Source organism: Trachurus trachurus (assembly GCF_905171665.1).
Source record: "Trachurus trachurus genome assembly, chromosome: 22".
In the NCBI taxonomy this organism is placed as follows: domain Eukaryota; kingdom Metazoa; phylum Chordata; class Actinopteri; order Carangiformes; family Carangidae; genus Trachurus; species Trachurus trachurus.
In genome coordinates, this window is record NC_139907.1 from 24,229,760 (window position 1) to 24,255,477 (window position 25,718).

At 42.9% G+C, this 25,718-nt stretch overlaps 1 protein-coding gene across 2 annotated transcripts in view; it reads right to left on the reverse strand.

Annotated features, from left to right (window-relative positions):
* Positions 1-3,472: 3,472 nt before the first annotated feature.
* The window catches only part of setd3 (SET domain containing 3, actin histidine methyltransferase), a 28,040-nt gene continuing 5,794 nt past the window's right edge, over positions 3,473-25,718 (reverse strand). For both annotated transcript variants that reach the window (XM_083997819.1, XM_083997820.1), the window contains exons 3-13: positions 25,415-25,507; positions 25,169-25,317; positions 23,687-23,759; positions 21,619-21,875; positions 12,264-12,322; positions 10,595-10,709; positions 10,389-10,463; positions 9,218-9,384; positions 7,175-7,260; positions 5,321-5,481; positions 3,473-4,351 (exon numbers count right to left, since the gene is read on the reverse strand). In XM_083997819.1, the coding sequence (XP_083853945.1) occupies positions 3,881-4,351; positions 5,321-5,481; positions 7,175-7,260; positions 9,218-9,384; positions 10,389-10,463; positions 10,595-10,709; positions 12,264-12,322; positions 21,619-21,875; positions 23,687-23,759; positions 25,169-25,317; positions 25,415-25,507 (1,706 nt within the window). In that variant the 3' untranslated portion in view covers positions 3,473-3,880. The remainder of the gene's footprint in view (positions 4,352-5,320; positions 5,482-7,174; positions 7,261-9,217; positions 9,385-10,388; positions 10,464-10,594; positions 10,710-12,263; positions 12,323-21,618; positions 21,876-23,686; positions 23,760-25,168; positions 25,318-25,414; positions 25,508-25,718) is intronic.

Genomic DNA, 25,718 nt, shown 5'->3' on the forward strand with positions numbered 1-25,718 from the left:
CACCTTCACTTCCACGCTCACTCTTCTGAAATGCTAATGGTCTAACTGTAACCCCACCACCACCACCACCCGCACACAGCCCACCATCCACTGCGTGACACCAGTAAACACTTGCATGACAATGGTGCCGTCCCACCGTGAGCCGGGTACTGGTCGTGGCTGCTACCATTGTATATTAATATGGATGGCAGTTTATAATTCATATGGCAGGATTAGTTGGGAGTGCTGGTCCCAGGACTGTGGTCCGCTCCCAGCACTCACACGGCGAGTACTAACAATAGTGGACATGCCTCGCTCCCCACTGCCCACCCCAGTGCCCATTATGATAATATATTCAAGGATTTAAGGGGTTTTTATCTCAGACACCCTTGAATTATGAATGGGACACTTCAAAATTTAATTTCCCCGAATTGAATGATTCAAGATAATGTTTCTTTTATAAATTTGTAATACGGCCAGGGGGCAGAGGGGTGTGGGTGGGTTACATGAAATGAACCCTTTTACCCCCCACACCACAAGGAGCGGAGGAGAAGAGTAATAATAAACAATGGTAACCTGGTGGAGAAGATGGCTCAAGGCTGAGCAACAACATGACACACAGGAGCTGAGGAATGAGATAAACTGAATCTCTCTCTCTCTCTCTCTCTCTTTAAGCTCTGACTCCAGGAGGGTGACAGATTCATCATCAGCTCATTCACTACAACTGCACATGGTGACACACCGGGAGTCCACCACAGAGCAAAAGACCACCAGGAAGGCTGGGGTCAAAGCTAGGAGCTCACACATACACATACACACACATATGTGTATGTGTAAAGTGATAGAGGTCTAGACGTGACTGCACAGATTTGTGGTAGAAAAAAGGAAACATGATGACTTCCCTCCATGCACCATCAAACAGTACCAACACCAACATCATTATTAAAGGTCCATATGATGTGAAGGTAAATGTCCATGTGTTGTGATAATGCAGCTCTAGGTTCCATATATCATCATACTGTGAAAGTATCAAAGCCTCAGTCCACAGTGAAATGGACACAGACTGTATTCAGACACTGAGACTTTAAAGTGACTACGAAGAGTTGCGGAAAGCGAAGTGTTTTCACACTACATTTCCCATGAGCCTCAGCACGCACGATGCAATTCTTGGACCGGCGCAAGACGGACGAAAGCAAAAGCATTTGCCAAGAATGTTTTCATTAATCAAGAACAAAAGATGGAGGTTCGAAGACGATCAGATACCGTCGTAGTTCCGACCATAAATGATGCCAACTAGCGATCCATGACCCGCCGGGCAGCGTCAGGGAAACCAGGAAATGCTGGGCGAGTCGATCACTAAATAATAACATCAAAATAACTATAAAGACAAAATGATATATTAATCAAAAATGGACCCATTAACGAGTGTGGGTAACGTAGATTCATCCATATAAATATGAGACTCTTTTATAACCAAAAGCAACTTCTTGGGATCTCTTTAAATGGACAAACATGAAGGGTGGAGCTTTGTGATGTCACAAAAAAAATTATACCGTACTAATAATGGCGGATTAAATCGACAAGAGTGCAGTTGTTGATCACAGGTTGATATAATAGACAGTGTGTCCATCAGTGACCTGAGCTGCTTTGTGCTGACTGACTCCTGACTCCAACTCTGCACTTCACATCTGAATACAGTACAGGAAGTTTAACGGTGCAGTTCCTTCAGCTTTTAAGCATGACTGATGTCATCTTTTAAAATGGTTAGGCCACCATCTGCCCCGTGTGTTTATTCCTATTCTGTGTATGAAGCACAAGTGTGTTTGTGTGACGTCTGCACATAGAGGATGAAGCAATAATGCAAATTGTGCTGCAACTTGGTGTGTGTGCAGGGTCACCTCAGCTCATTTCTGATTGGTTGAATACAGCTGCCCCTTCCCTGCTCTTCATAATAAGGGTGTGGCTTCAGGACACCAGTCATATCAATCTGACCACTTGCGATGCTTTGATTCCTTCAAAGACAAAAGGATGAAGAGTTTAAATTGACACAGTAATAGGAGTTTAATGTGCGGTTCATTTTTGAACAGTGTACCAGAAACACCACACTGTCAGAGCAGATGTGAACAGCAGGTCTTTTATTTTCATGGAACAAGAAAAGACGATGACAGTCCTGACCTGCGCGCTGTGTATCACTCACCTGTGAGCTACAGTGAAACATCACAACTCCATGAACTGGGACAGTCCATTCTTTTTTTTGGAAAGAGTAGTTTAGACTCCTGCAGCTTTCAACCACATCTCATGGTCTTCATCAGCACTTTGGGTTTGGCTCAGTTGGTTCAGATCGATCATCATCATGTAACCTACAGGTAAATATGGAACTCCAGCCTCACATGCTAGAGGACAGTCAAGTCTTAGGATGAAGATATTTGTTTTATGGTGGCCAAGAAGGACAAATGTATTGCACTGGCCTAAAAAACTCTTATTATCTAATGCAAAATACATCTAGAAGTTAAAATGCGTGTATAGGTTCCTTAGTTTCACCAAGGATTGGTTGGCTAAGCATTGACACTTGGTACGACCTCTTGCTATCAGCTGACCCAAGCTCCACACCGCGGTTCCATGATGACACCTGAGCCAACACCCAGATGTTCTGATGCAGATGAGACGTGGTGGAGAGCTCAGGAACAAACCAAGTAGGTGGATGTTGTCGTGTTGTGTTGTGGTGGGAATATTTAGTCAAACTACATCAGAAACAGACAAACTGCGCTCCCGTTGTCGAAAGCAGCTCCTCTTTGCATCAGCTGCAGAGTTATTGGAAGCCACGTCCGCACTCGACACCGACCAAAGACAGTAAACGACCTCCTGACAGTGCTTCCATGTTTTGTTTTTTCATACAAAAAGTGTCATCTTTGAAATTCACTTTAAGGCGGTCCGACAAAAAAACTTAACAAAAAAAAAAAAAAAACACATCTAACCGTGTCTCACCCAGTCCTGCATATGGCTTTTTCAGGGGCAAACAGCGGTGACTGCTGGGTCACACATCCGTCCCTTTAAGTGATGTCCACAGACGCTCCCTCTAACATGAACTCACTACATTCAGATATCATAAAGATACTTTTAAAAACACATGAGAAAAAAAAAAAAAAAAAAAAAAAAATGCTTTCGCTTGTGAAGGGCTGCAGCTACATAATGACTGAACGTGTGCAATTTGACAGTGGAAATCAAACATGTCACTCAAAAAAGCTAGAAAAAAAAAATCTGCCATTTTGGCCTGTCAGAAAAGAAAGGGTTAGTCTCATAGGCTAACAAGATCGGTTTCTGTTTAGTTCAGTCGTTCAGCTAGAAGCAGGAAAAAGGGGCGGGGAAACAGAGGGCAGTGATGGTCTTAACTCAGCAGCACACCTCAAAAATACTAGAATACGATTAGATTGTCAACTCAAAAACATACTGGACGCACATGGAGACAAACTGCAGTCATAAACCGACAGGCTTCCAGGGGTTTGGCTTTGTGGGGATAACATTCACCTCACTCCGTTTTGGTTTCTTCCTCTCTTCACCTTCAGACTGTCTCTGCTGGGGGCCCGTTGTCCTGCTGTCTCCCTACGTCGTAGGCCACGAACACTTAATGAAAAGAAACCTAGATTTCAAATTGAAAAACAAAAAGCTAATGTTAAATGTGAACCTGTTCTGCACAGAAGGCTGAGGGACACACTGGCAGTATTTTAAACAATTTTCAGCAGCAGACACCTAAAAAGCCACGCCGGATGACCACGCAGTCCAAAAAAGTTCTGTAAATTTCTATTTTTTTTTCTTCTCTTCAGCTTCTATATTTCTGGGTCATTTAAGAGACACAAAAATAAATAAATAGCATGGACTGTGGCTGCGCGTGGAATATATTTATTCACTCCTCTTTGGGATTCTCTTCAGTTCGCCCGGCCACTTCTCTTTGGCCTTCTTCCTGGGTTGAGCTTCCAGTCGAGTCCAAAGCTGAATGAACATCTTTGCTGACCTCCTCCGCCGTCTCCGCCTGCACCGGCTCGCCGTTGGCTTCTATCCCATACACCACTTTCTCCCCGTTCAGAAGGTGACTGTGCTCCTCCACCTGGATCTCCTGGCCCTCCTCCACCTCCTCCAGCTTACGCAGGATGATGGGGAGCTTGGCGTCCGGGTCGGTGTTTTCCAGCAGGGCGATGTCGCTCTCCTCGTAGCGAGGCAGCGGCGCGCCCTCCTCCTGCTTCTTCTCGAAGTGTATACGTTTGGCCCGACCGCTGGCCGACACCTTCTCCAGGATCTGCTTCTCGGCCAGGCGGAGCTGGATGGCCACGCGGGAGTGCGAAGAGAGATCGGGTTTCTCCAGCATGGACTGGTCCTCCTGGAGGAGAGCAGGAGCGAAGGGGAATGAAGAGTAGGGGAGAGAAAGATGAGAAAAGTTTATATGAAGGCAACAAAACAGAGGTGGTGCTACTTCAGTTTTATACATTTCAATCTTAAATTAGTCTCTAATCCAACTTTAAAGGCATAGTTCAACATTTTGGCAAATTCGCCATTATCCCTATAGTTTTAGCAGTAAGTTCATTACCTTCAATTGTCGTTGCAAGCTATTTTTAGAACAGCGGAGCAGAGACGTGAGCTGCTCAGAGCTATGCTACGGAGGCTCACGGAATTTCTTGGTTTCCCTCATCAAACTCATCAAATACACAATCCAACAACTCCAAAACACTCTGGTGGACAAGTTTTGACCTGCACATTCACCACGCTATGAGATATGCAGAGACTGCTTGCCAAAAAACTGCCCCCGATGGAAACGCACAACAGTGGTTTTGCATGAATTTGCCTCTAAAACAACTCTGTCTCGAAACGTTCCATTATTATCTCATAGCATGGTGAATGTGCAGGTCACAACTTGTCCACTAGAGCGTTTTGGAGTTGTTGGATTGTGTATTTGATGAGTTTGATGAGGGAAACCAATAAATTATTAGCCTTAAAGGTAAAAAAAAAATGTACAAATAAAGGTAACGAACCTACTCCTAAAACTACAGTATAGAGATTATGGCAATGGGCTAATTTGCCAAAATGTTGAATTTTCCTTTAATGTGAGGTGCAAATGATGAGGCTTAAAATCAGGTTCATAGGCAAGACATCTATTTATTCCTAGCTTCTCTTATTTTATATTCCTTCCTAACTAAAGACTTGAAGTCTTAACTTTATCAATGGCTTTTGCAGTGAATCCTAAGTTCTTGTTGGCTCTTCAAACAACATCTTTCTGATACAGTAACAGGAAACATCAAACTGCTCGGCAGTCAGAAACCCCTGACCATCACTCTAGTGACAGCAGACTGACCTCTGAGCTGGTCTTGTAGGTCTTGAGCAGCAGAGCAGCTCGGGTCTCCAGGAAAGTCCACAGCTTGATCTCGTTGTCCCAGCTGACGGGAAACTCACTGTTGCCCAGGGTGAAGATCTTGTTGATGGCTCGATCTCCGAGCAGGTAGTCCTTCAGCTCCTCTGAAACGAAGATACATGTTAGCATCTCTTCAAAAGAAACCAAAGCCAACTCTACATGTGCACATGTGTTACCTTTAAACTGTTTGTTAAAAATAAAAAATAAAACTAGACTGCAGAACGCTGCCTGTCAGGTCAATTACACACGGCGCTAGGCATCTAAAAAAACTGATATCCTTTAATGCGCTTTCACCTTTCATGCAAACCAGAAAATTCTTGTTTCTGGTTTGCGTGTATATGGGAAAAACTACGTTTTCCATTCTGAAACGTAACAGTATGCAACAAAAAATGTATTGACATCAGGTGTGCAACTTTTACCAGGGGAGTACAAAGTCATTATTATAAACAGGGAGGGGGGGGGGGGTGTTTTTATAAACACCTGGCTACGTGTGCACATCGTCTTATAGCCTAGATCTTGTATCAAACCTTTGGTCTCTCTCCCTTCATTTAAAAGAAAAGTTCATTTAAACCTATTTACTGTATAATCAGCGAGAGATGTGAAAGGATTTAGAAACAATAAATACTTTTGGGCTACGTTCACGCTTACACAATATGTTTACACTTGAAATTAAGAACTTAATTGCATTAACTTGCATTACTGTACATGCCTAAAGTAAACAGAACAAGGAACAGCAAACAGGAAAACTAAACATTTGCAACAAAGACAAAAAGGTTGTGTGTGTTGACATCATTGTTTCCAAAGGTCCAGACAAGAACACAATGGAGCTTGTGGTGTTTCTGAAACTCTCTGTTGTAGGAGTTGGAGTGGACGGCATGTGTGTTTGTCAAACTGAAAGGTACTGTAGCACTCTGCATGTGTAAGTGATCTGATGTTGTGGACACACAGAACGGACAGAACTGAATATCTTCTCATCTGATGCCACCTCAGGAAGTGAAAGAGCACTGATCCAGCCGCTCTGACCTTCCACTCTGTTTGCATGAATCATGAGCAGAGAGAAGACAGAGCCGCTCTTTATCTGATCTCCGCTTGCTTACATGGGAAAGATGAACAAGGAGGAGTGCAGCTCCCCGGTGTGTGCGCACAATATTCCATCATGTCACATCTGTTATGAAATGTTGACACACACACACAGTCACACGCACGCACACACACACACACGCACACACTGCGGCCATTTTAAAGATTAACATGCAGGAGAAAATGTGAATAATATATCAAGCAGGGTCGTGAAGATGAGTCCTGTGACAGAGGAGGATGTGGCCTTGTGTGGTTGGGGATTTATGACAGTGGCACCGTTCTGCATACATGCCGATGAATATTGCAAACCCCCGGTGGATTTCTCCTTCCACACATCTGGTGGCCTGCCTTGATCAATTAAGGAGCTTGGGAACGGACAGGTCTTGCTCTTCCCTTCTCCTTCTCCTCCCCTCTACTCTGCCTCCTCTCTCTCTCTCATCTTTTCATCTCTGGACAAAGCAGTCACATGACGACGGTCCCAGAGCATCACAAAGTGCAGCGTTCTTTGTATTTGAGTGCGGGTTTTGTGGCTTTGAGTTTCTGCAGGGAAAGTCCTGCTGCTGGTACAGTATCTGACTCTCTGTGTGTGTGTGTGTGTGTGTGTGTGTGTGTGTGTGTGTGTGTGTGTGTGTGTGTGTGTGTGTGTGTGTGTGTGTGTGTGTGTGTGTGTGTGTGTGTGTGTGTGTGTGTGTGTGTGTGTGTGTGTCAGTGTCTCACCCTCCGTCATGCAGAAGACTCTGAGGAAGGCCAGGAGTTGGGCTGAAATGGGGGGCTCATTACAGTGCAGGGCAAAGACGCAGGACCTGGAAACACAGCAGGAAACACACATAAATAAACACATCTACTGTAGATAAACAATGTGCACAATAAATACCCCAAACTGACAAGAGTTCATTTTAACACATTTTATCTGTTCGAATTTTCATAATTAAGATACGATATGTAAAGAAAAGAACACTTAGAAAGTCAGAGGAGACTGCTTATGTGTCTTATTCAGCCTCTCACACAGTTCACAGACTCTCCCTTTATTTACTTCAAGAGTCAAGACTGTAATGTTTAGAGGCAGGTCTTTATGTCCAAGTGCCTCCAAAACCCCTGATTCTAATGACTTCTCTTCCCTGCTCGCTCCATTTCATTATCGTTGACTTTTTTAAATTTGATTTTATGTTATTTGATTGTTTTTATTGTACGGCTGTCATTTCTACCCATATTGTATGTCTTTTTATTTATCTTATATGTAATTGTATGCATTATGTCAGCTGTCTTTTATTAATTATTCTGTGCAGCACAGTGGCTGACACAGTGTGGATGCTTTAAAGTGCTCAACAAATAAAGTTGGATTGGATTGATCTGTCTTGTCTTTAGTTCCTCCTCTGCCTCCTTTTATAATACTAACATATGGAATGAAAGTTGTTTATTTTCTGAAATGGAAGTGAGACTCAGTGTACTGGAAGCGCTCCTCCTCTTCCCTGCAGTTTCCCCAGCAGCTATGAAACCAGAGTGGTTTCACAGCTCCACTCCACTGACCAGTGGTGCAAGTATAGTAAATCAGTTGACGGTCCAGATTATAGTGCTGGTACTGTGGCCAAAAAAATAAAGCAGCTGTAAAAATGAAAGTTTGAGATTTCACACAAATACCAGAGTCTAGAATGGAGGCTTGAGGACCATTAAACCAAACGTGGCCTCTCTGCCGTCTCTCTGAAAATAATATCAGCGTAGCATCTTGAAGAACAAGTGGGATCCTGGACTCGGTAGGATCTGTTCCTCATCATCACATTACACACTGAGCTAATTTTAGAGAGGGGCAATATTTTCCTCCTGCTTGAGCAAAGTGATCGATGTGGCGACGGGTAGCACAGGTTCAATGTTATTACAGCACACAAACGCATTACAGCCGCCTCCCCGCTCTTCCTATCAGATTAGCCCCTCTGTCCATTCCTCCGGGCTCAGGAAGGAACTCTTCGCAGCAGAGGTCACGCTGTGTGTTTTAAAAAGGAGAGGCTGTTGTAGATGTGCGCGATAAAAAAAAAAAAAGCAGACTAATTACATTTTTCAGTCAAAAGTGCTCACTTATTCCCACTTATCAGAAAGGAATGCAGTCGGAGGCAGAGAGGGAAGTGAGGAGTGCGATGATAGCAGCCGCTTGACATCTCGGCGCGTCCCCGACACCCAGCGCAGAGCTGTTTCCTTTGAAAATGATCTACAAGCGTATCTGTCAATTTAATAGAGCGCCCCGGCAACAACGGGGATTGTTTCATTTAATTTCCACTGTTGAGATTTAGTCATCAATAAGAGATTAAAAAGCGTCTTATTAAAAATGCAGAGCAGAGAATGCTGCATAAAATTAAGAGGCTAATGATAAAATGATTAAGCTTCTTGGTGATGAAAGTGTTGGGGCTGATGGTAAATTGATACTTGGCGGGGAGGGATGAAAAAAAAGAGAAACCTGCTGCAACATTTATAGTATGTATTTCAATTATGCCAAAGGGGAGCATAATTGGTTGAAATATCTACTGTTGGAAGACAAAGTGCTCTGTGGCTTCATGGAGGATACACGGTGTTAGTCACCAAGCCTGGAGCTCCCCTTGACCCATATTTAAGACTTGAGAGTAAAAACAAAGCTGCAGGTTTGCAGATTCAATCCCTTCTGGGAGCAGACACCGTGTTTGTAAATGAGACGGAAGGAGAGGGACGTTTGGCCTCTGACTGGAAACACAAAGCTGATAAACCGTGACATAAAGAGCGGGGTTTTGGACGCACGCTGGGATGCCGGCCCGCGCCAGCACTTCGGCCTTCATGGCGTAGAGGCGCTCGCTCTTGCTGACGCCCAGCTTGATCTTGACTCGGTCGTGGGCGTTGTCCTGGAAGAAGAAGCCGTTGTGGATGACGAACTCGGCGTTGGATCTTGTGCCGTAGAAGATGTAGATCTATAGAGAGGACAGAGAAGGACATTAAGACATAGAAAGACTTGCAGACTCACGTGAGACAATCTAGCAGTCTATCAAAGGACAAAGCAATTCATTAACACACAAAGACAAATACCAAACATGTTCATGACCCCCCTCTGGCTCTTTCATTTGTATCTCCAGGTGAACCTATAGTCTATATACATTGTAGTCCAAGCATTAGCTTTTAAAGCAGAAGTAAGCGATCCGGTGGTTTTGGCTAACTTCCTGTCAGACGATGGAGTTAGCAGTCCCCGCCCTCGTCCCTACGTCACCACATTCACGCGCATCCCTTGGCTGCACACACAGAGAGGACCGCCCCTTTATGCCGTTCTCTCTCCTCATTGGATAAAGGTTGTAGGATACAAGGAAAGTTTTCTCCTCGGCTTACAGCAGAGCAGAGTGAGCTCAGAGTGTTTCAGACCAAACACTCTATATAAGTGATTGCTGTCTGAAGATATAACTATTTAAGACTTATATTAACACAAATATTCTGCTTACTTCTGCTTTAAAATAAAACTTGTTTTATCCATTTAGTTTCTGTCGATCAAGGGGTAGAAATCACATGAGAGAAATATTTTGAGCTACTATTTTGAAAATATATATTTTTATATCGGACCCTGATCTGATGTATTTGATATTCAGGTTGATGGTTGGCTGCTGTACGCCACGTGAGGAAATTAAGGAATGACAGCACACTGAAATAGACATTATATAAACTGGCATTCTTTAGGGGGTTGCCCCTGTTAATGAACGAATACTGTATGCTGCAGTTGAGTGCACGGTTTTCTCTTTCGTCTGTGTGATTTTTGTGTGCATGGCGCGGATGTGGTTTCTGATGTTAAACCATATTTATAGCACACTGCAAGATGGAAAAATATCCAAAGTAATGTAGTGTCACAGTGTCAAATCAGGCCCGGTCCTTCATGTACACAGCAGCTTATGTAAACAGAGAGAGGCCAGACAGACAATAAAGCGGTAGTAACCTGTTCGTTCTCCTTGTAGTCCTGCAGCGCCACACATTCACAGCGATCATCCTCCAGGTTGTAGCCGGTGGTGATCTGCAGACAGACAATCACTTTTTATTAATACAGTGAGATAAACTAGCATGTGTGTGTGTGTGTGTGTGTGTGTGTGTGTGTGTGTGTGTGTGTGTGTGTGTGTGTGTGTGTGTGTGTGTGTCAAACTGTACCAGTCCATTAGTGTGGTTGCACATGTCCCAGAGGGGGATGAGGGCCAGAGTGACCCGGCTGCCGTCCTCAGTAGGAATCTGGTTCTGACGGGTCATCACCGAGGACACGGCCCACCTGTCACACGCACCAACCAATCACAGAAGACTCATGAGATCCTGGGCGGCAGCAGGTGAGGCAGATTTTAATTCTTCAGATTTTAAACACAGAGCACAACAACAGACAACTGCCTTGTGTGTAAAGTTCCCTGAACACAGAACAGTCACACCAGATCTGTGTGTGTGTGGTGTGAGTTTCCCCTGCCATGCTCCCTGTGCTGGGTACTGACCAAACTGTGACGCTGTCCGTGGTGCTGAAGCAACAGACACATATATCTGATATCAAATTGTCCTCTGAAATAAAACTCAAACGTTCTGCAGCCATTTAAAGAAACACCTAGTAGCAATGTTCAGAGTTAAAGGGTATTTGGGGATCTTTGATTTCCACTTCTGTTACAATGTACACTAGGGGGGCAACCGATGAGAAACCTCACGGATCGGACCGGACTGCGATTTTCAGTCACGGATGGGATCGAAGTTGACCGAGCGCGTCAACTTTGGTCTCACGCAAGACTTTGAATTAGATCTAGTTTTCTAAACATGTTGGTTTGCTTGAAGTAAATAAACTTCTCGGTGCATGTTCGAGGAGCCATCTGACGCTGTCTGTGGGAAAAGAATTGCGGCTTTGAGGGATGTAAACAGCCTAAGCAGAGGAACTTCCATCCGCTCCCATTCATTGCTGCCGTGGCGATGTGGGGACAGACACAACTACCGCACAACAGGAGCAATTAAACTGAAAATCTTCAGATTCCTTCTTTTAGACCTAAAATGTTAGGAAAATACAGGCACGAGTTGAATTTGCCCGTAATTGTCCTTTAAGGTCAATATTCCAGTTTCTGAAACATTCAGAATAACCCGTTTACAGGGTTATTGCCGTATACATGGTAATTGTAATCAATTGGGATATCCAATGCGCGTTATTTCTGCTTCTGCTTCCTGTATCCAAAAACAACAGCAACAGCAACAGCAGCAGCACGGCGATCTTGCTATCCCGCTACTTTCTACCGTCCACAAAAGACATGATGCTTATGTCTTTCACCACTTATGAAGTGATTTGTTTCCTCCTCGCTCCAAAAGTGTGGTGTTATCTTGCGTTTCACCATGTTTACAACAAGTAGTTCCTGTACTCAAAAGACCAAGATCCTTTGTGAATGGAACATGCGTAGAACACAAATGAATGTTCCTTTCGATGGGAATATCCCGATAGGCGTATACTGTACATGACCAAATATTTGGTTTAGAAAAGGAGTAACCCAGGGGTCATTTTTGGGTTTTTAAACTGTTTTCAAAAGGGTTATTGGTGTTTACATGGCCGTGCACAACCGGGTTATTGCTTATATTCCGATTATGAAAGGGTTATTGACTGCATGTAAACGTAGTCAGTGTCACAGTTTGCCGACCTCAGCAGCGTTGAGCGTTCTCACCACTGATGGGAGAGATGCACTGGACCGATTCCTTAGCATTTGTTCCAATTCACATGCAGGACACACATAAACAGGTAAAAGATGTGAAGGAGTGTGGAAACAGGCCGAGGACGTTCCCCCCCACCCCCCAGCCCCACACACACACTGACCTGTAGTCATCAAATGTGAAGCTGTCCTTCAGGGCCAGTTTGCTGGCGGCAGGATGAGTCTGGATGGAGGAGAAGAGAGAAAAAAAAACACCAATCAGGATGAAGAATTTTATTATGCAGGCATGCTGGGATGGTGAGGGGGTGGAGGGTGGGGTCTGCCTGACAGGGATGCCTAACAAGAAGGTCTGGGAGTAGGGGGCCACTGCTGGGGCACACGTGTGTGTGTGTGAGGTCCGTTAGTGCAGTGTGACACTCGTCCCCCCCCCATACATCACTGTCAACTTAATTTGTTGTGGCCGGCAGCCGTCATAAATCTGCCTCATCAATTTGGTCCCTGAAACAGTGTGTGTGTGTGTGTGTGTGTGCACTGTGTTGGAGATTGTGTGTCCACCGACGGTTTCTCCATTTAAAGTCACAGCCTCCACCTAACACAGCCATTTACAGACTGTCCTGAGCTTAAGCAGGAGGGAGGGAGGGAGGGAGGAGGGAGGGAGGGAGGGAGGAGAGGGGGAAAGAGGGAGAGAGGGAAAGGGGTTCGGTGGAATGTACTGTATATAAAAGTCAGTGATTGGTCATAAAATGTTATCTGATCTTCATCTAGACAAACAAGCATAATGTCAGGGATAAAAAGATGGGAAGATGGGATGAAGATTCAATATAGTTTATCGTTTTGTATGTTTTTGTGCTTGTTTTTTTTGGATGCTGTAGAGTGAATTATTGTATCTTTTATTTACTGAGTTATGATATGAATTTATGGTCCGTGTATAAAACATATGTAGTATGCACATACTGATTATATGTTTTGATTATTTTTTTGTCGTTAAATGTTTGTTCTTTTTTTTTCTGTCCTCCCTTATGTTTGTGATGTTGATGGGTTGTATGTTACTGCCACCTGATTATTGTGTCTTTTTTCCTCAAATGAAAAAAAGAGAAAGAAAAGAAAATAATGAGAAAGAAAGAAAGAAAAAAAAGGTCCCCATTAGGGGTGGTGGTGGTGGGGTTAATAAAAAAAAAGTATTTTAGTTAGTTTGTTTTTTTACTATATTTATTAGAGCCTTGATCCCACTACTCCTCTGTATTTTATAATTTTACAACCCAGCTGAGGGCTACCCAGAGCCTGGGATCATTCAAAACTGGCCTGAAAACCTTTCTATTTAGAAAGGCCTATGACTGCTAACACTAATATATGTAACATTAATTTTGTTTTTATTGTTTGTTTGTTTTATTGTGTGCTTTTTATACTTTGCTTTTAACTCTGTAGCACTTTGAAATCTTTTTTTTTTTGATGAAAAGTGCATTAGAAATAAAATGTATTATTATTGTATTCCATTTTATTGTTATGGTATTCTCTTTATCAACTGCTCGAACCAATTGTTCCTGGTGGGATTAATATAACTGCATTGATATTGATAGATTGTGTCTTTTTATCAATACCAAACACTAATAATAATGGGTCTTTCATGAACAGTCATAAACATCCACAGCTCTGGTGGAAACAGTCTTGGGTTTACTGACTGGTTGAACCTCCTCTTCACTGGCTACTCAGTGTTCAGGAGAAGTGTGGACTGTTGTTCCTTATAGATCTGCTTCAGCTCATTCAGACACATTCTAAGGTGTTTAACAGCACAAATGAAACTGTGTGTTCTACCTAAACAGCAGAGAGGAGTCAGACCCACTGCTGAGTAATAACAGTCTCTCAGGAAGAGCTGGTTCTCTATCAGCAGCTAGAAAGAGTGTTGGCATTATTTATGATACACTGATATCTAGTCAGGGAACCTGGCCCTTTATATATGTTTTTTTTTTCATGTCTAATGTTCTATTCATTTCAACAGGAAGTGAACATCCCATCCTGCCTGGACGTATGGTACGTTTTGAATGACTGAGCGCTAAAATGCACTAGTGTGGTCTTTGAACTTCTTTAATCCAACACACCAACTCCTGAACACACACACACACACGGACACCTCAGGGTAAAATAGAGTGGTCACATCATATCTCACCTCTGGAGGTGAGTGGCTGCTCTCTCTCTCTGTGGGTGTGTGTGTGTGTGGATGAGAATTCAGCGCGTCCAGCACTGACACTGATTCATCTCTACAGGTAAGTGTGGAGGATCATGCTTGTCAAGTTAAACAAAGTGACCAGACTTGTATCTCTCTCACTCTTACACACACACACGCAGACAGGCAGACACACACACCCAAGCACGCACACACACAATTATCTTTGCTCTGTTTGTGTTACTGAGGTGGATATCCTGTTTCCCACATCTCCCCTACAGTGTCCTAGCACTGGCAGTCATAACTACTGCTGCATGATTTGATTAAAAAAAAAAGTCATATTGAAATGATCAATAATGTCAGTTGGTATCTCAAGTACAGAAAAATGCAACGATTACTGAAAGGGATAGTTCAACAATGTGGCAAATTGGCCCGTTGCCATAATCCCTGTAGTCATAGCAGTAGGTTATTTGTCGGTGCAAGCTGTTTCTACAACGGTGGAGCAGAGCCGTGAGCTGCTCAGAGCTACGCTACGGAGGCTAATGAGATTTCTTGGTTTCCCTCATCAAACTCATCAAATACAAAATCCAACAACTCCAAAACGGAGTTGTGACCTGCACATTCACCACGCTATGAGTCGTCTCTGCATTTACTTAGCGTAGTACTACGTACTTACCGTAGTGTAGCTCTGAGCAGCTCGCTGCTTGGCTCGGCCGTTCTAAAAATAGTTTACACCAACAAATAAAGGTAATGAACCTACTGCTATGACTATAGGGATTATGGCAATGGGCCAATTTGCCAAAATGTTGAACTATCCCTCTAAAAGCTACTACTCATTCCCCTGTACCTGTTTGTTTTGTCTTAAAAAACAGGAATAAAAAGAGGGAAACAGTTTATGCTATTTTGCTAGAATACGTGGACACAGTGGACAGTGAAAGGACAAGAATGTCCTCAACTCCAGTTGGTGTGAGCGAAGCTGCCGGCACGGACAACTGATGAAAGAAGTAAGCCCCAGTGAGGTGGGAGGACTGCATCACTGAGGGATAATAAATGAATGCAAATGTTGTTGTTAACTATGAACCCAACACAAAGACCACAAAAGAACTGGCAGCTGGTGTGAGAGTGTCAGAGCAGGACCCCCGACAACCAGACATATTCAGCTACAGTTTGACTGAGCGGTCAGCAGGAGGTGGACACAGAATATAAAATCACACACACACAAACACACTTGCGAAGAGAGAGAGAGAGAGAGAGAGAGAGCTGCTCACCGAGCTCTTGATGCATTAGCATCCAAAGACGAGGGTCATCCATCATGTGTCCTCTGTGGCGAGACAGAGAGTGTGGGTGTGTGTTGGAAGTGGCTAATAAAGGTATGGGTAACGACAGAAGGTGTGTGTGTGTGTGTGTGTGTGTGTGTGTGTGTGTGTGTTTTACTATATTTGTGTGATCTGAGCATCCATACACCATGATACTTTAGCGGTCAGGGTTGAGACGGTTAGGACCTGGTTTTAGGGTTGAGGTTAGTGGCTAAGAAATATAATATGTTAATGAGAATAAACATAAAATATGAAGAAGATTCACAGATGTGAATAAAAATCTTTAAGTGGACAGAAATGAATGTGTAAGAGAGAAATGTGCTTAACGTGTTTAGTTTTAACACTGAAAAGCTTGGTGTTTACATTTCCCTGTTCTACAGTTCCAGAGCAGCACGGTTACAGAGTGGGATATCTAAGAATCCTATATGATCAGATGGACACTATAAGGAAGTTATAGTCAGCTGGATGCACATGCGTCATGTTTTGCGACAAATTATCATCTTATAGTTTATCTGAAACACACACACACACATTCAACAACCATTCACTAACGGTACACACCTTCCCCTAAGGCAAACCATCACAACTGACCTGAACCTGAACCAAGTCTTAAAGGGACAAATTGGCCCATTGCCATAATCGCTATAGACATACCAGTAGGTCTGTTACCTTTAATTGTCGGTGCAAGCAATTTTTAGAACGGTGGAGCATAGGGCTGGGCGATATGGACCAAAAGTCATATCCCGATATATTTTGTCTGAATATCGATATACGATATATATCCCGATATTTTTCCGCAAAGTGAGAGCAAATATGACAAGTCACAGGTAGTTTTATTGAAACCGGCTATTTCACTGAACAGTTGCAAAATCAAATGAATAAATAATAAACAGGTTTCTTCATCTGGTTCATGAATAAATGTTCAGTTGCTCAAATAACAAAATATAAACATAAATACTGCCTGACAAGAGTACCTTTTTTGAAATCAAAGTAATGGAGTAATGGATTTTAGAAGGCGTGATTCCATAAGGCCTCTTCTAAGATCAATGTTAAAAGTTGGCTGGAAATGTGAAAATATTGTCATTATCATGTATAATTTATTATAAGACATTTCTGTAACATAAACACCAGCTATAGCAGAGTCTTATAGAAAGGCACTCTTGAAATAAAAAAAAAACGATCAATTGTCTGCACTAAAAACTAAAAAACAACAACTATGTGTCTGTTATTTCTCAGAGATTTTTTTTTTTTTAACCTGGAGTCACGTGACGTGCCCCACGTCTTTTCCGGTCAGTCGTCATGGAAACGTCACGTGACACTCACGGACCCACGGTTTGGACCAGAGTGAAAACAAACGTGTGTAAACCATGGATGTATTATATTATCATAGATCCATGGGGTAAACGCAAACCTTACGAGCTGAATCTGGTGAAAGCACCGCGGCTCACAGAGGTCTGGAGCTCTGACGCTGCTGCAGGGGACGACGTGCTAATGGCTAACGGCTAATAACAGCTAACGGCTAACAGCTGTGCTACAGCAGCTGACTGAGCCTCTAGAGCCGCGGCTCGGCTCGTTAACGGCAACGAGGTCGACGTGGACTCGGTGCGTTCCTCTCGGTCAGCTGGTGAAGCAGCGGTCTGAAGCATGAAAAAATAGGAAGAGGAGGGGCGGAGCGGAGCGCGGCGAGCAGTGCAGAGAGCTCCAGATCAGCAGCCTGAATGGAGCAAGGATCACAGCGCAAATTTGAACTATATCGATATATGCGATATGGTCAAATTCCATATCCCATTAAAAAATATATCGATATATTTTTTATATCGATATATCGCCCAGCCCTAGTGGAGCAGAGCCGCGAGCTGTTCAGAGCTACGCTAGAGAGGCTAATGGGATTTCTTGGTTTCCCTCATCAAACCTATCAAATACACAATCCAACAACTCCAAAACGCTCTGGTGGACGAAGTTGTGACCTGCACATTCACCACGTTATGAGATAATAACAGAACGTTATGAGACAGAGTTGTTTTAGAGGTAAATTCATGCAAACCCGCTGATGCGCGTTGCCTTCAGGGACAGTTTTTCAGCAAACTCTGTATTTACCTCGAAAACAACTCTGTCTCATAACGCTCCGTTATTATCTCATAGCGTGGTGAATGTGCAGGTCACAACTTGTCCACCAGAGCGTTTTGGAGTTGTTGGATTCTGTATTTGATGAGTTTTATAAGGAAAACCAAGAAATCCCATTAGCCTCCGTAGCATAGCTCTGAGCAGCTCGCAGCTCTGCTCCGCTGTTCTAAAAATAGCTTGCACTGACAAATAAAGGTAACAAACCTACTCCTAAAACTATAGGGATTATGGCAATGGGCCAGTTTGCCAAAATGTTGAACTATCCCTTTAACCCTCAAACAGCATTGAAGTCATTGAACAAAAACCTACAAAGCCGTCAGTCCCCAGTGCAGAGGGCTCCTGCTCCTGGGTCCCCACAAGGATGGTAAACAAGCGCTCTCTCTCTCACACACACACACAGCACGAAAGAGAGAGAGGGAGCTCCGTGTGCATTTGGGTTGAGATAGAGACTGAGCGACTGTCCTATCACCTCATCTTTGATACATCTCCTTTCACCACACACACACACACACACGTCCCTCCTTGTGGTGTAGCCCCTCATTCTGTCACCTCCTCCTTCCTCTCCCTCCTCCTCAGATGACCGGGCTGGAAAATTAGCTTGTCACATTGGCTTTGAATTGAATTGACCTGAATGTACCTTCCTCAAAAACCTCTCTCTCTCTCTCTCTCTCTCTCTCTCTCTCTCTGTCTCACTCTCTACCCCTCTGTCTCTCTCAGTCTGTCTCACTGTGTTTCTATCTTTCTCACTCTCTCTATCAATACAGTTCACCTCATATTTATTGGCATTAAATATGAGGTAACCAATATGCTAAAACACTGAGTAATGAGAATACTGTATAGAAAAGACAAAAAGTAAAATAAAGTACAATAAAATAAAATACTAGTACTAAATAGTACTAAAAACACAAAAGACAATTTCATTAATTCTCTGGGAGTTTGTTCAAGTATGGTGTCCTCCTGGATTTTGCACGTGCATGTGAAATACAGGACCATTTTTTTTTTTTTTTATTAAAGAGGACGAGTATTGAGCCATTTTGCTCTATGCAGTGCGAGACCTATTAATATCTAAACCCTCACCAGGCCTGTTGTGTGTACAAAGTTTCTTTTTTTTAAAGCATGTTCGGGCTCAAAAAGACAACTTTCATTCAGAAATATTGATTGTCAGAGCAATTCCAATAGAACCAGTTCATGCTTGGGTCCTACTGTAATTAAATATTTTATGGCAATATAACATCCAAAATGCATGCACATGAAGAGGGTTTGTCTTCGGCACACTGACACCATTTTTTTCCTAGATGGCAAACTAAACAATTATAATTTCCAAAAGCCAAAAAATGTCAATTCAAAAAGCTAGAAGGTGAGACATAAGTGGACTTTCACTGCTGTCCCATCTTAAACCTACAAAATAAACAACTCTCTCTCTGTGTATGTTGGTGTTGTAAGCAGTGACAGAAAGAAGCAAAGACTGATCCATGATGATACATATACGTACACACACCCAAAAGCTACTGTCACTAGACTGGCCAAGAGTAGTTATAACATCAAAGACACCAAAAAGCTTTGCATTATCTTAGTACAGCACACAACACTTATACATCTTCATTGTTAATCTGGATTTTCTGACTGCAATGAAGTAAATGGACAGTGTTAGAGCACTGAAACTACTGGTAATTGGTCCCTGAGTTAGACTTATTCACTGACAGTAAATCATTTAATACACAACACTCCCACCTAGTGGAGTCCAATCTGTACTGAGAAGTCAGCAGTAACTGCTGCTTTTGTCTGTGGTTACTCTTCATTTCTACAGGGCTTATTGACAATTCACACATGCCTGATACTGTGTTATATATTATGTATCAAACACACACTATGGAAATATTCCTATATAACAGGATCTGAAAGAAAATACAGATATTACAGCTGTTATCTCACGCAAACACTCAGTCTCGTGCCTGTTCCTCATGTAAAACAAACAAGCAGCTGCTGACAGAGAGAATGAAAGTGTTGTGTGATGAGGGAGGAGGCGGCTGACTTCACAAAAGGAGAAGATTAATAACGGGAAAATAGCACATTCTGAGATACTATTCTAGTCTGTGTCTGTTAAACCAACATGTCATTACGAACTATAATCACAAACGCTGCGTCTTATTCCACTAAAAGAAGTCATTTTCAATATTCAAACCCAGTTTTTCCCCAGACTGCCGATCACCATCTCATATCAAGTTATTTAAAGATCTCATATTGTAGATATTCTTTGATTATCAAGCAGATCTAAAAGCACACAGCCAGTGTTCAGAAACTGAGCCTAACAACTACTGTAGTGGTCAGCCACACTGCACAGTGCACCGAGCATGTATTCAGTCACTCAGACCACATTCAGAGGTCCGATCGCTCAGACCACATTCAGAGGTGGTCTGAGCCACATCTGGCCACATCACAGACTGGATCAGTCCCAACACAGTTTCGGTATAAACTGATTGCTCTCAAAGCCTTGATTCTATAACTGGTTACAAAACCTTTTTGGCTCTATTCAAGTAGCACAGAGAAAATCATCTCTATTACAAGATGTAAAACTGCAGCTCCCAGAAACATCCAGTCACCAGACCAATCAAGCTTAAAATGCTGTGTGTGTGTGTGTGTGTGTGTGTGTGTGTGTGTGTGTGTGTGTGTGTGTGTGTGTGTGTGTGTGTGTGTGTGTGTGTGTGTGTGTGTGTGTGTGTGTGTGTGTGTGTGTGTGTGTGTGTGTGTGTGTGTCTGTGTGTGTTTAATGATGAGTGGAAGCTGAAGTCAGCAGCTTAAATGAGCTTTAAATTTGGGTCAACTCTGGGTGAATTCAGTCACCATTGTATTTGAATTCACTGCTGCTCTGACTGGCCTCTGCTCCATGGCAGCTGCAGCCGAGGCTCATGGGTAATGTTATGTTTTTTTTAAGACAATTTTTCGACACAACATGATTTCTCATAGAGTGGAGGTGTAAATGATTGAAACTCCCAAAACCTGACACTCAGAAACCTACAGTAGTGTTACACCATGCAGTGCCCTGTGTTTCCATATTCTGTAGCTTTCACACACTTTACACCTCTATTGGGTAAACGATAGCCTTTAATAGTACCGAGTCTACCGACCCTAAAATCCATTTTTACTGTCATCACGATATGAACATGTGCAATAAAATAGAGCTGCAAGATATGCAGAAAAAAAAACACTGTGATCATATGGGCAGATATTGAGATTGAAATTACATATTGCAGTGTAAATGGTGATTTCTGCTTAAAAAGTGTAAATTGCTGATGTGATTTTTGTTACCTTTTGTACCAAACAAACAAGCCCGATTTGTTATACATACAGTACATATCCTACCTCTACTTGATGAGCCGCCAAAAGGAAAAGTCTCTGTGTGTAGACTGCAGCTTTGTTTACACATGCAGATATTATGAAATGTATATACAGTGACTCAGCTGCTATAAATATTATTGAAATATTAATATGAGAATAAATTAAGAGCCAAATATACTGTACTGTATTGAGAACATTATGTCTCACTGATGTAACTTCAACATGAACCTCCAGATCAGTGTCAGTTCAGTGATTGTGAGATTAACTAGCTCAACGGTGGAGGAAGACATGCACATGTACACTGCAGTTTGTTTATTTATCACAAGTTGTCATCACAATATTGAGCAGTTATCACACATCACTGACTTTCCTTATACCCTGCATACCTAGTCTTTAACACATAAATAGTGTATACTTTACTGTAAGTGAATCTAAATGATTTCATGTAGCAAATTTTAATTTTAGTTTAAATACCACTGCCTCACAACTTATGACTTTATCTTATATTTAATGGAGAAATCTACAACTACGCACAGTGTGTGTGTGTGTGTGTGTGTGTGTGTGTGTGTGTGTCCTGCCTACCTGTACCAGCTTGTAGAAGTAGGCGTACTGACGTGCCGTGTTCTTATACTGGCTCAGGACATCCTGCACCGCCTGAGTGCCCAGTAACAGTTGGACCTCCTCCTGCTGGTAGTACAACGGCGTGTCGTACTCCTGGGGGAGACTGCGGATGTACGGCAGCCAGGGTGAGGCCGGGTCGGTCCGTTCACACAGCAGGTGCAGCGCCAGCGTCACGTTTCCCATGGCCTGCAGGATCCGGTCTTGGCTGTACAGAGGACCTGAGACACAAGATCCGACAGAGGAGGGTTTTCACATGCTGATGGTGAAGAAATGAAAAGTTGCACTGCATCTCACCAATTGACTGTGGTGGAGGAGACTGGAACAGAGGAAGGATGAAACCAGTTACAGTATATTTCAACATGAAATGAGGACCCATGTCAGACCTATTTAGTCTTTCACACAGATCACAACCTCGTCTGAGATCTACAGCACTTTAGTCCTTATTAACTTTAACTATAGAAAGTAATTTTTTATTGAGCAGGTCTTTGTGTCTAACTCCCTCTATTTGATATGTAGATTTGGTCATAGTCGTTAGTATGAAGCCTTGTTTCTGATGACTTCTCTCTCCTGTTCTTTCTGCTCAATGTGTCTTATGTTAAAATCTTCCTCTGCATTAGTATTTAAAGGGGAACTATGCAAATCTGGTCGCTTTTCTGCTGTTTTGCTAACCCTCCTCCCAGCCATGTGCATTTGTTTTCAATGAAGCTGGTGAGAAAACAATCCACTGACCGCTGGATAACGTTATATATCATATACATCTTACGATGTGTAAGGGCTGTTCGATTAATCGGTTTTAAATCCTAATCACGGTTATTTAGATAGCACAATGTTAAAAACGTGAAATCGTGAAATCGTAAAATCGATTTTTACTCTAACTACTGTGCAGCCCCCGTTCATATATCTGGGCTCTGGGGGTTACCGTAGTGACTTTTACCTCCTTCCTCTCATCACACTCTCCTTCCACACACTGTGAACAAACATGTCTGCGTTTGCTAAGTCCAGTGAGGACTTCGTTGCCAAAAAGACCAACAGCCCTTTTCCACTACACAGTTACAGCTCTTGTCTCGCTCTCTTTTTTTTATCCTCACTCGTCTGCACCTCGATTACAGACCACAGCGTGGTTTTGCACACAGTAGCCATTAACTCAGGTAATAGAATAACAACAGTCTCGGAACTGATCAGTGGTCGCTGCTGTCGGTGTGATCAAATTAGCGGGTTTGATTCTTGTGTCAGACATCACACTTGCGGTGACAACGCTCTGGCCGTTCAGTGGAAGGCAGTCAGTTGACGTCACGTTTTAGTATAGACAGAGAGACGGATAGATAGACTTCATCATTAGACTCCAGGTCCATTTAAAAAGACACCAACAGCACACATAAAATAGTTTGTCATTTCACAAAAGAATTGTAAATCGGAAATCGGGATTTTATTTTTGGGCAAAATCGAACAGCCCTACGATATGTGCATTTGTGTATTTTTGCCTGTCATAAATGAGATTATGGGTTACGGGGTGCGTTTTTGTGGCTGTGCTGCCGAGACGAGAGCTGGGTCGCAGGCTCTGATCTTGTAAGGTTGGTTTTCGGCCAAGAGACGTTGGGAGACAGGCCTCCATTCTCTCTGTAACAAGTTACAAGTCATTTATTTAACCATCACAATTACTCCAAAGCTGATAAATTGAGGCAAAATGTGCCATGGTTACGGTAAAAATCCTCTTTAAGACATGTAATGAAAGTGGTTTAATTGCTGTAACTGAAGACTGAAAATGAGGCTCAGTGTATTGGAAGCACTCCTCTTCTTCCCTGTTAGTTCCTAGGCAGCCTGCTCCAGAGGGTCTGATTATGCTGTGGCTCAGTCAGCACTCCACTGACCACTGGTGGAAATATCATCCTTTACAATTATCACATTATGGGGCTGGACCTGCTGTTGCAGTGCAGCCAGAAATCCACCTACAGGCCACAGGTTTGACGGCCAGAGATGATTCAGATTTGCAGTTTCCGCACAAACACTTTTTATGAACTGAAGTTCTTACCGAGCACGGAGTTCTGGGCCGACTCCACTGTCATCAGCATCTTCCTGGGAATCCACAGGAATAGTTCCTCTGCCTGTGTGCGCATCAAACACACACACACACACACACCATAAAAACGTTAAGCATTCCACGTGCTCTGCCAATTAGCTGCAGCAGGTGACAGGAGCTGGTTTCATTTAACCAGCAAACTATTCTGTAACTGTGTCCCATTTCAGGGGTCTCATCCTCCAGAGGCTGCATCTGAGGACCCATTGTATCAGTGCCCCATTTCGAAGGTCTTACAAATGGCGGGAGAGAAATGCAGCTTTCCTTTCCTGGGTTATGAAGGCTCCATCCCATCTCCAGATTAATTTGTGCGTCGGGAATGAAAGAAAACAACAGCGGCAGAAAAAGGACTGTGTTTCAGCTCACTTCAACAGCTAGAGTTACAGCTGGTAATACTGAGGAATGTTATGAAGTTGTATTTTGTCATCATGATTGTTCAGCAACAGGAGCCATGCTTTGTTGGTGAGCATGAGCATGGCTGGTGACAGACAGTGAAAATCCTCTATATACCTCCATATACCATGTACCGCCTCATTCCAGTTCCACCTTTATGGCCAACGGCAGTTTTAAAAGGCCACACCTTACACAGATCACATTGTCTGAAGAATACAGCCCTTTAACTGGGACACAGCTTTTTTTTACGTTAATACAGCAGTTTTGGGCACCCCTGGTCAACATTTCTGTTAATGTGAACAGTTAAGCAAGTGGAAGATGAAATGATCTCCAAAAGGCATACAGTTAAACATGAAACACTCTTTTGCAATATTCTAAGCAATATCAGTGTTTTATTTTTGTTCTCTACAGTTTGAGTGAAAAGGGGAAACAAAGCAGCATCCTGCAAAAGAATGGGAAACCAGGAGACTTGAGCTCTCAGATAACTTCGACCAGACAGACCAGATATTTACACACTCTGGGCTAGTCCTCACTAGTCTGACATGTGAGGACTAGTCAGACCGATGCGTTGCGAACTGATGAAGCCCCTTGGATAAGAGGTGAAACGTCTTCCTGGACAAATACAAGTCCAGTTGCCTTAAATTCAATTTGCTGCCCAGAGATATGGATGAATGAGAATATCCATAGACATATTTACACACTAGTTTCCAAGGGGGGGCAACTATTTACTATGCAGCATTTTGACATTGTAAAAGATAAAAAATATATCATATTGTTTTAAATGTAGCAGGAATGTGTCATCTGTAACCGTATGCCTTTTGGAGATCATTTCATCTTCACCTTGCTTAAAGGGACAGTTCAACATTTTGGCAAATTGGCCCATTGCCATAATAAGGATAACAAACCTACTCCTAAAACTATAGGGATTATGGCAATGGGCCAGTTTGCCAAAATGTTGAACTATCCCTTTAACTGTTCAAATTAACAGAAATTTAAAAATCTTCTTGAGACGTCAGGAATAACCAAAGGCGTCACAAAACTCACCTTGATGTCTCTGGTGGCCCGCAGGCCGTAGCCCTCTTCACCAAAGTCAGTCACAGAGAAGCCGTCGCAGGAAGCCCCGCTCTCCTGAGCCCAGGACATCAGGTCATAGAAGTGGTCTTCTCTGTTGCCCTCAAATATTATTGACAGACCTGAAAAAACACAGAGAAAGAGAGAGAGAAAATAGATAAATATTCACTTCTTCTTAATGTTCTGGGGTCACCTAGTCACCAACAACAACCTCCTCACCTTTCTGCTTCTTGCGGATCTTCTCCACTAAGCTTCTGATCTGGATGTACTCCTCCCATTCTTTGCCAGCAGAGGGCACTGCACTGCTGCATTCTGGGAAAACACAGGGCAGCATTAACACTGCAGGTGTATCACTTCAACTGACACACAGACAATGTCCAAACCATCATCAACCTGAAATTACAGCAAAACACAAAGTGACCTCCTTTTATTCTCTATGATTCATTTCTATCCAAGTGTGAGACGTTTAAGAGCTCATGGAGCGTACGTCAACAGCTCTGAACCATCACAGATTCACTGCTAT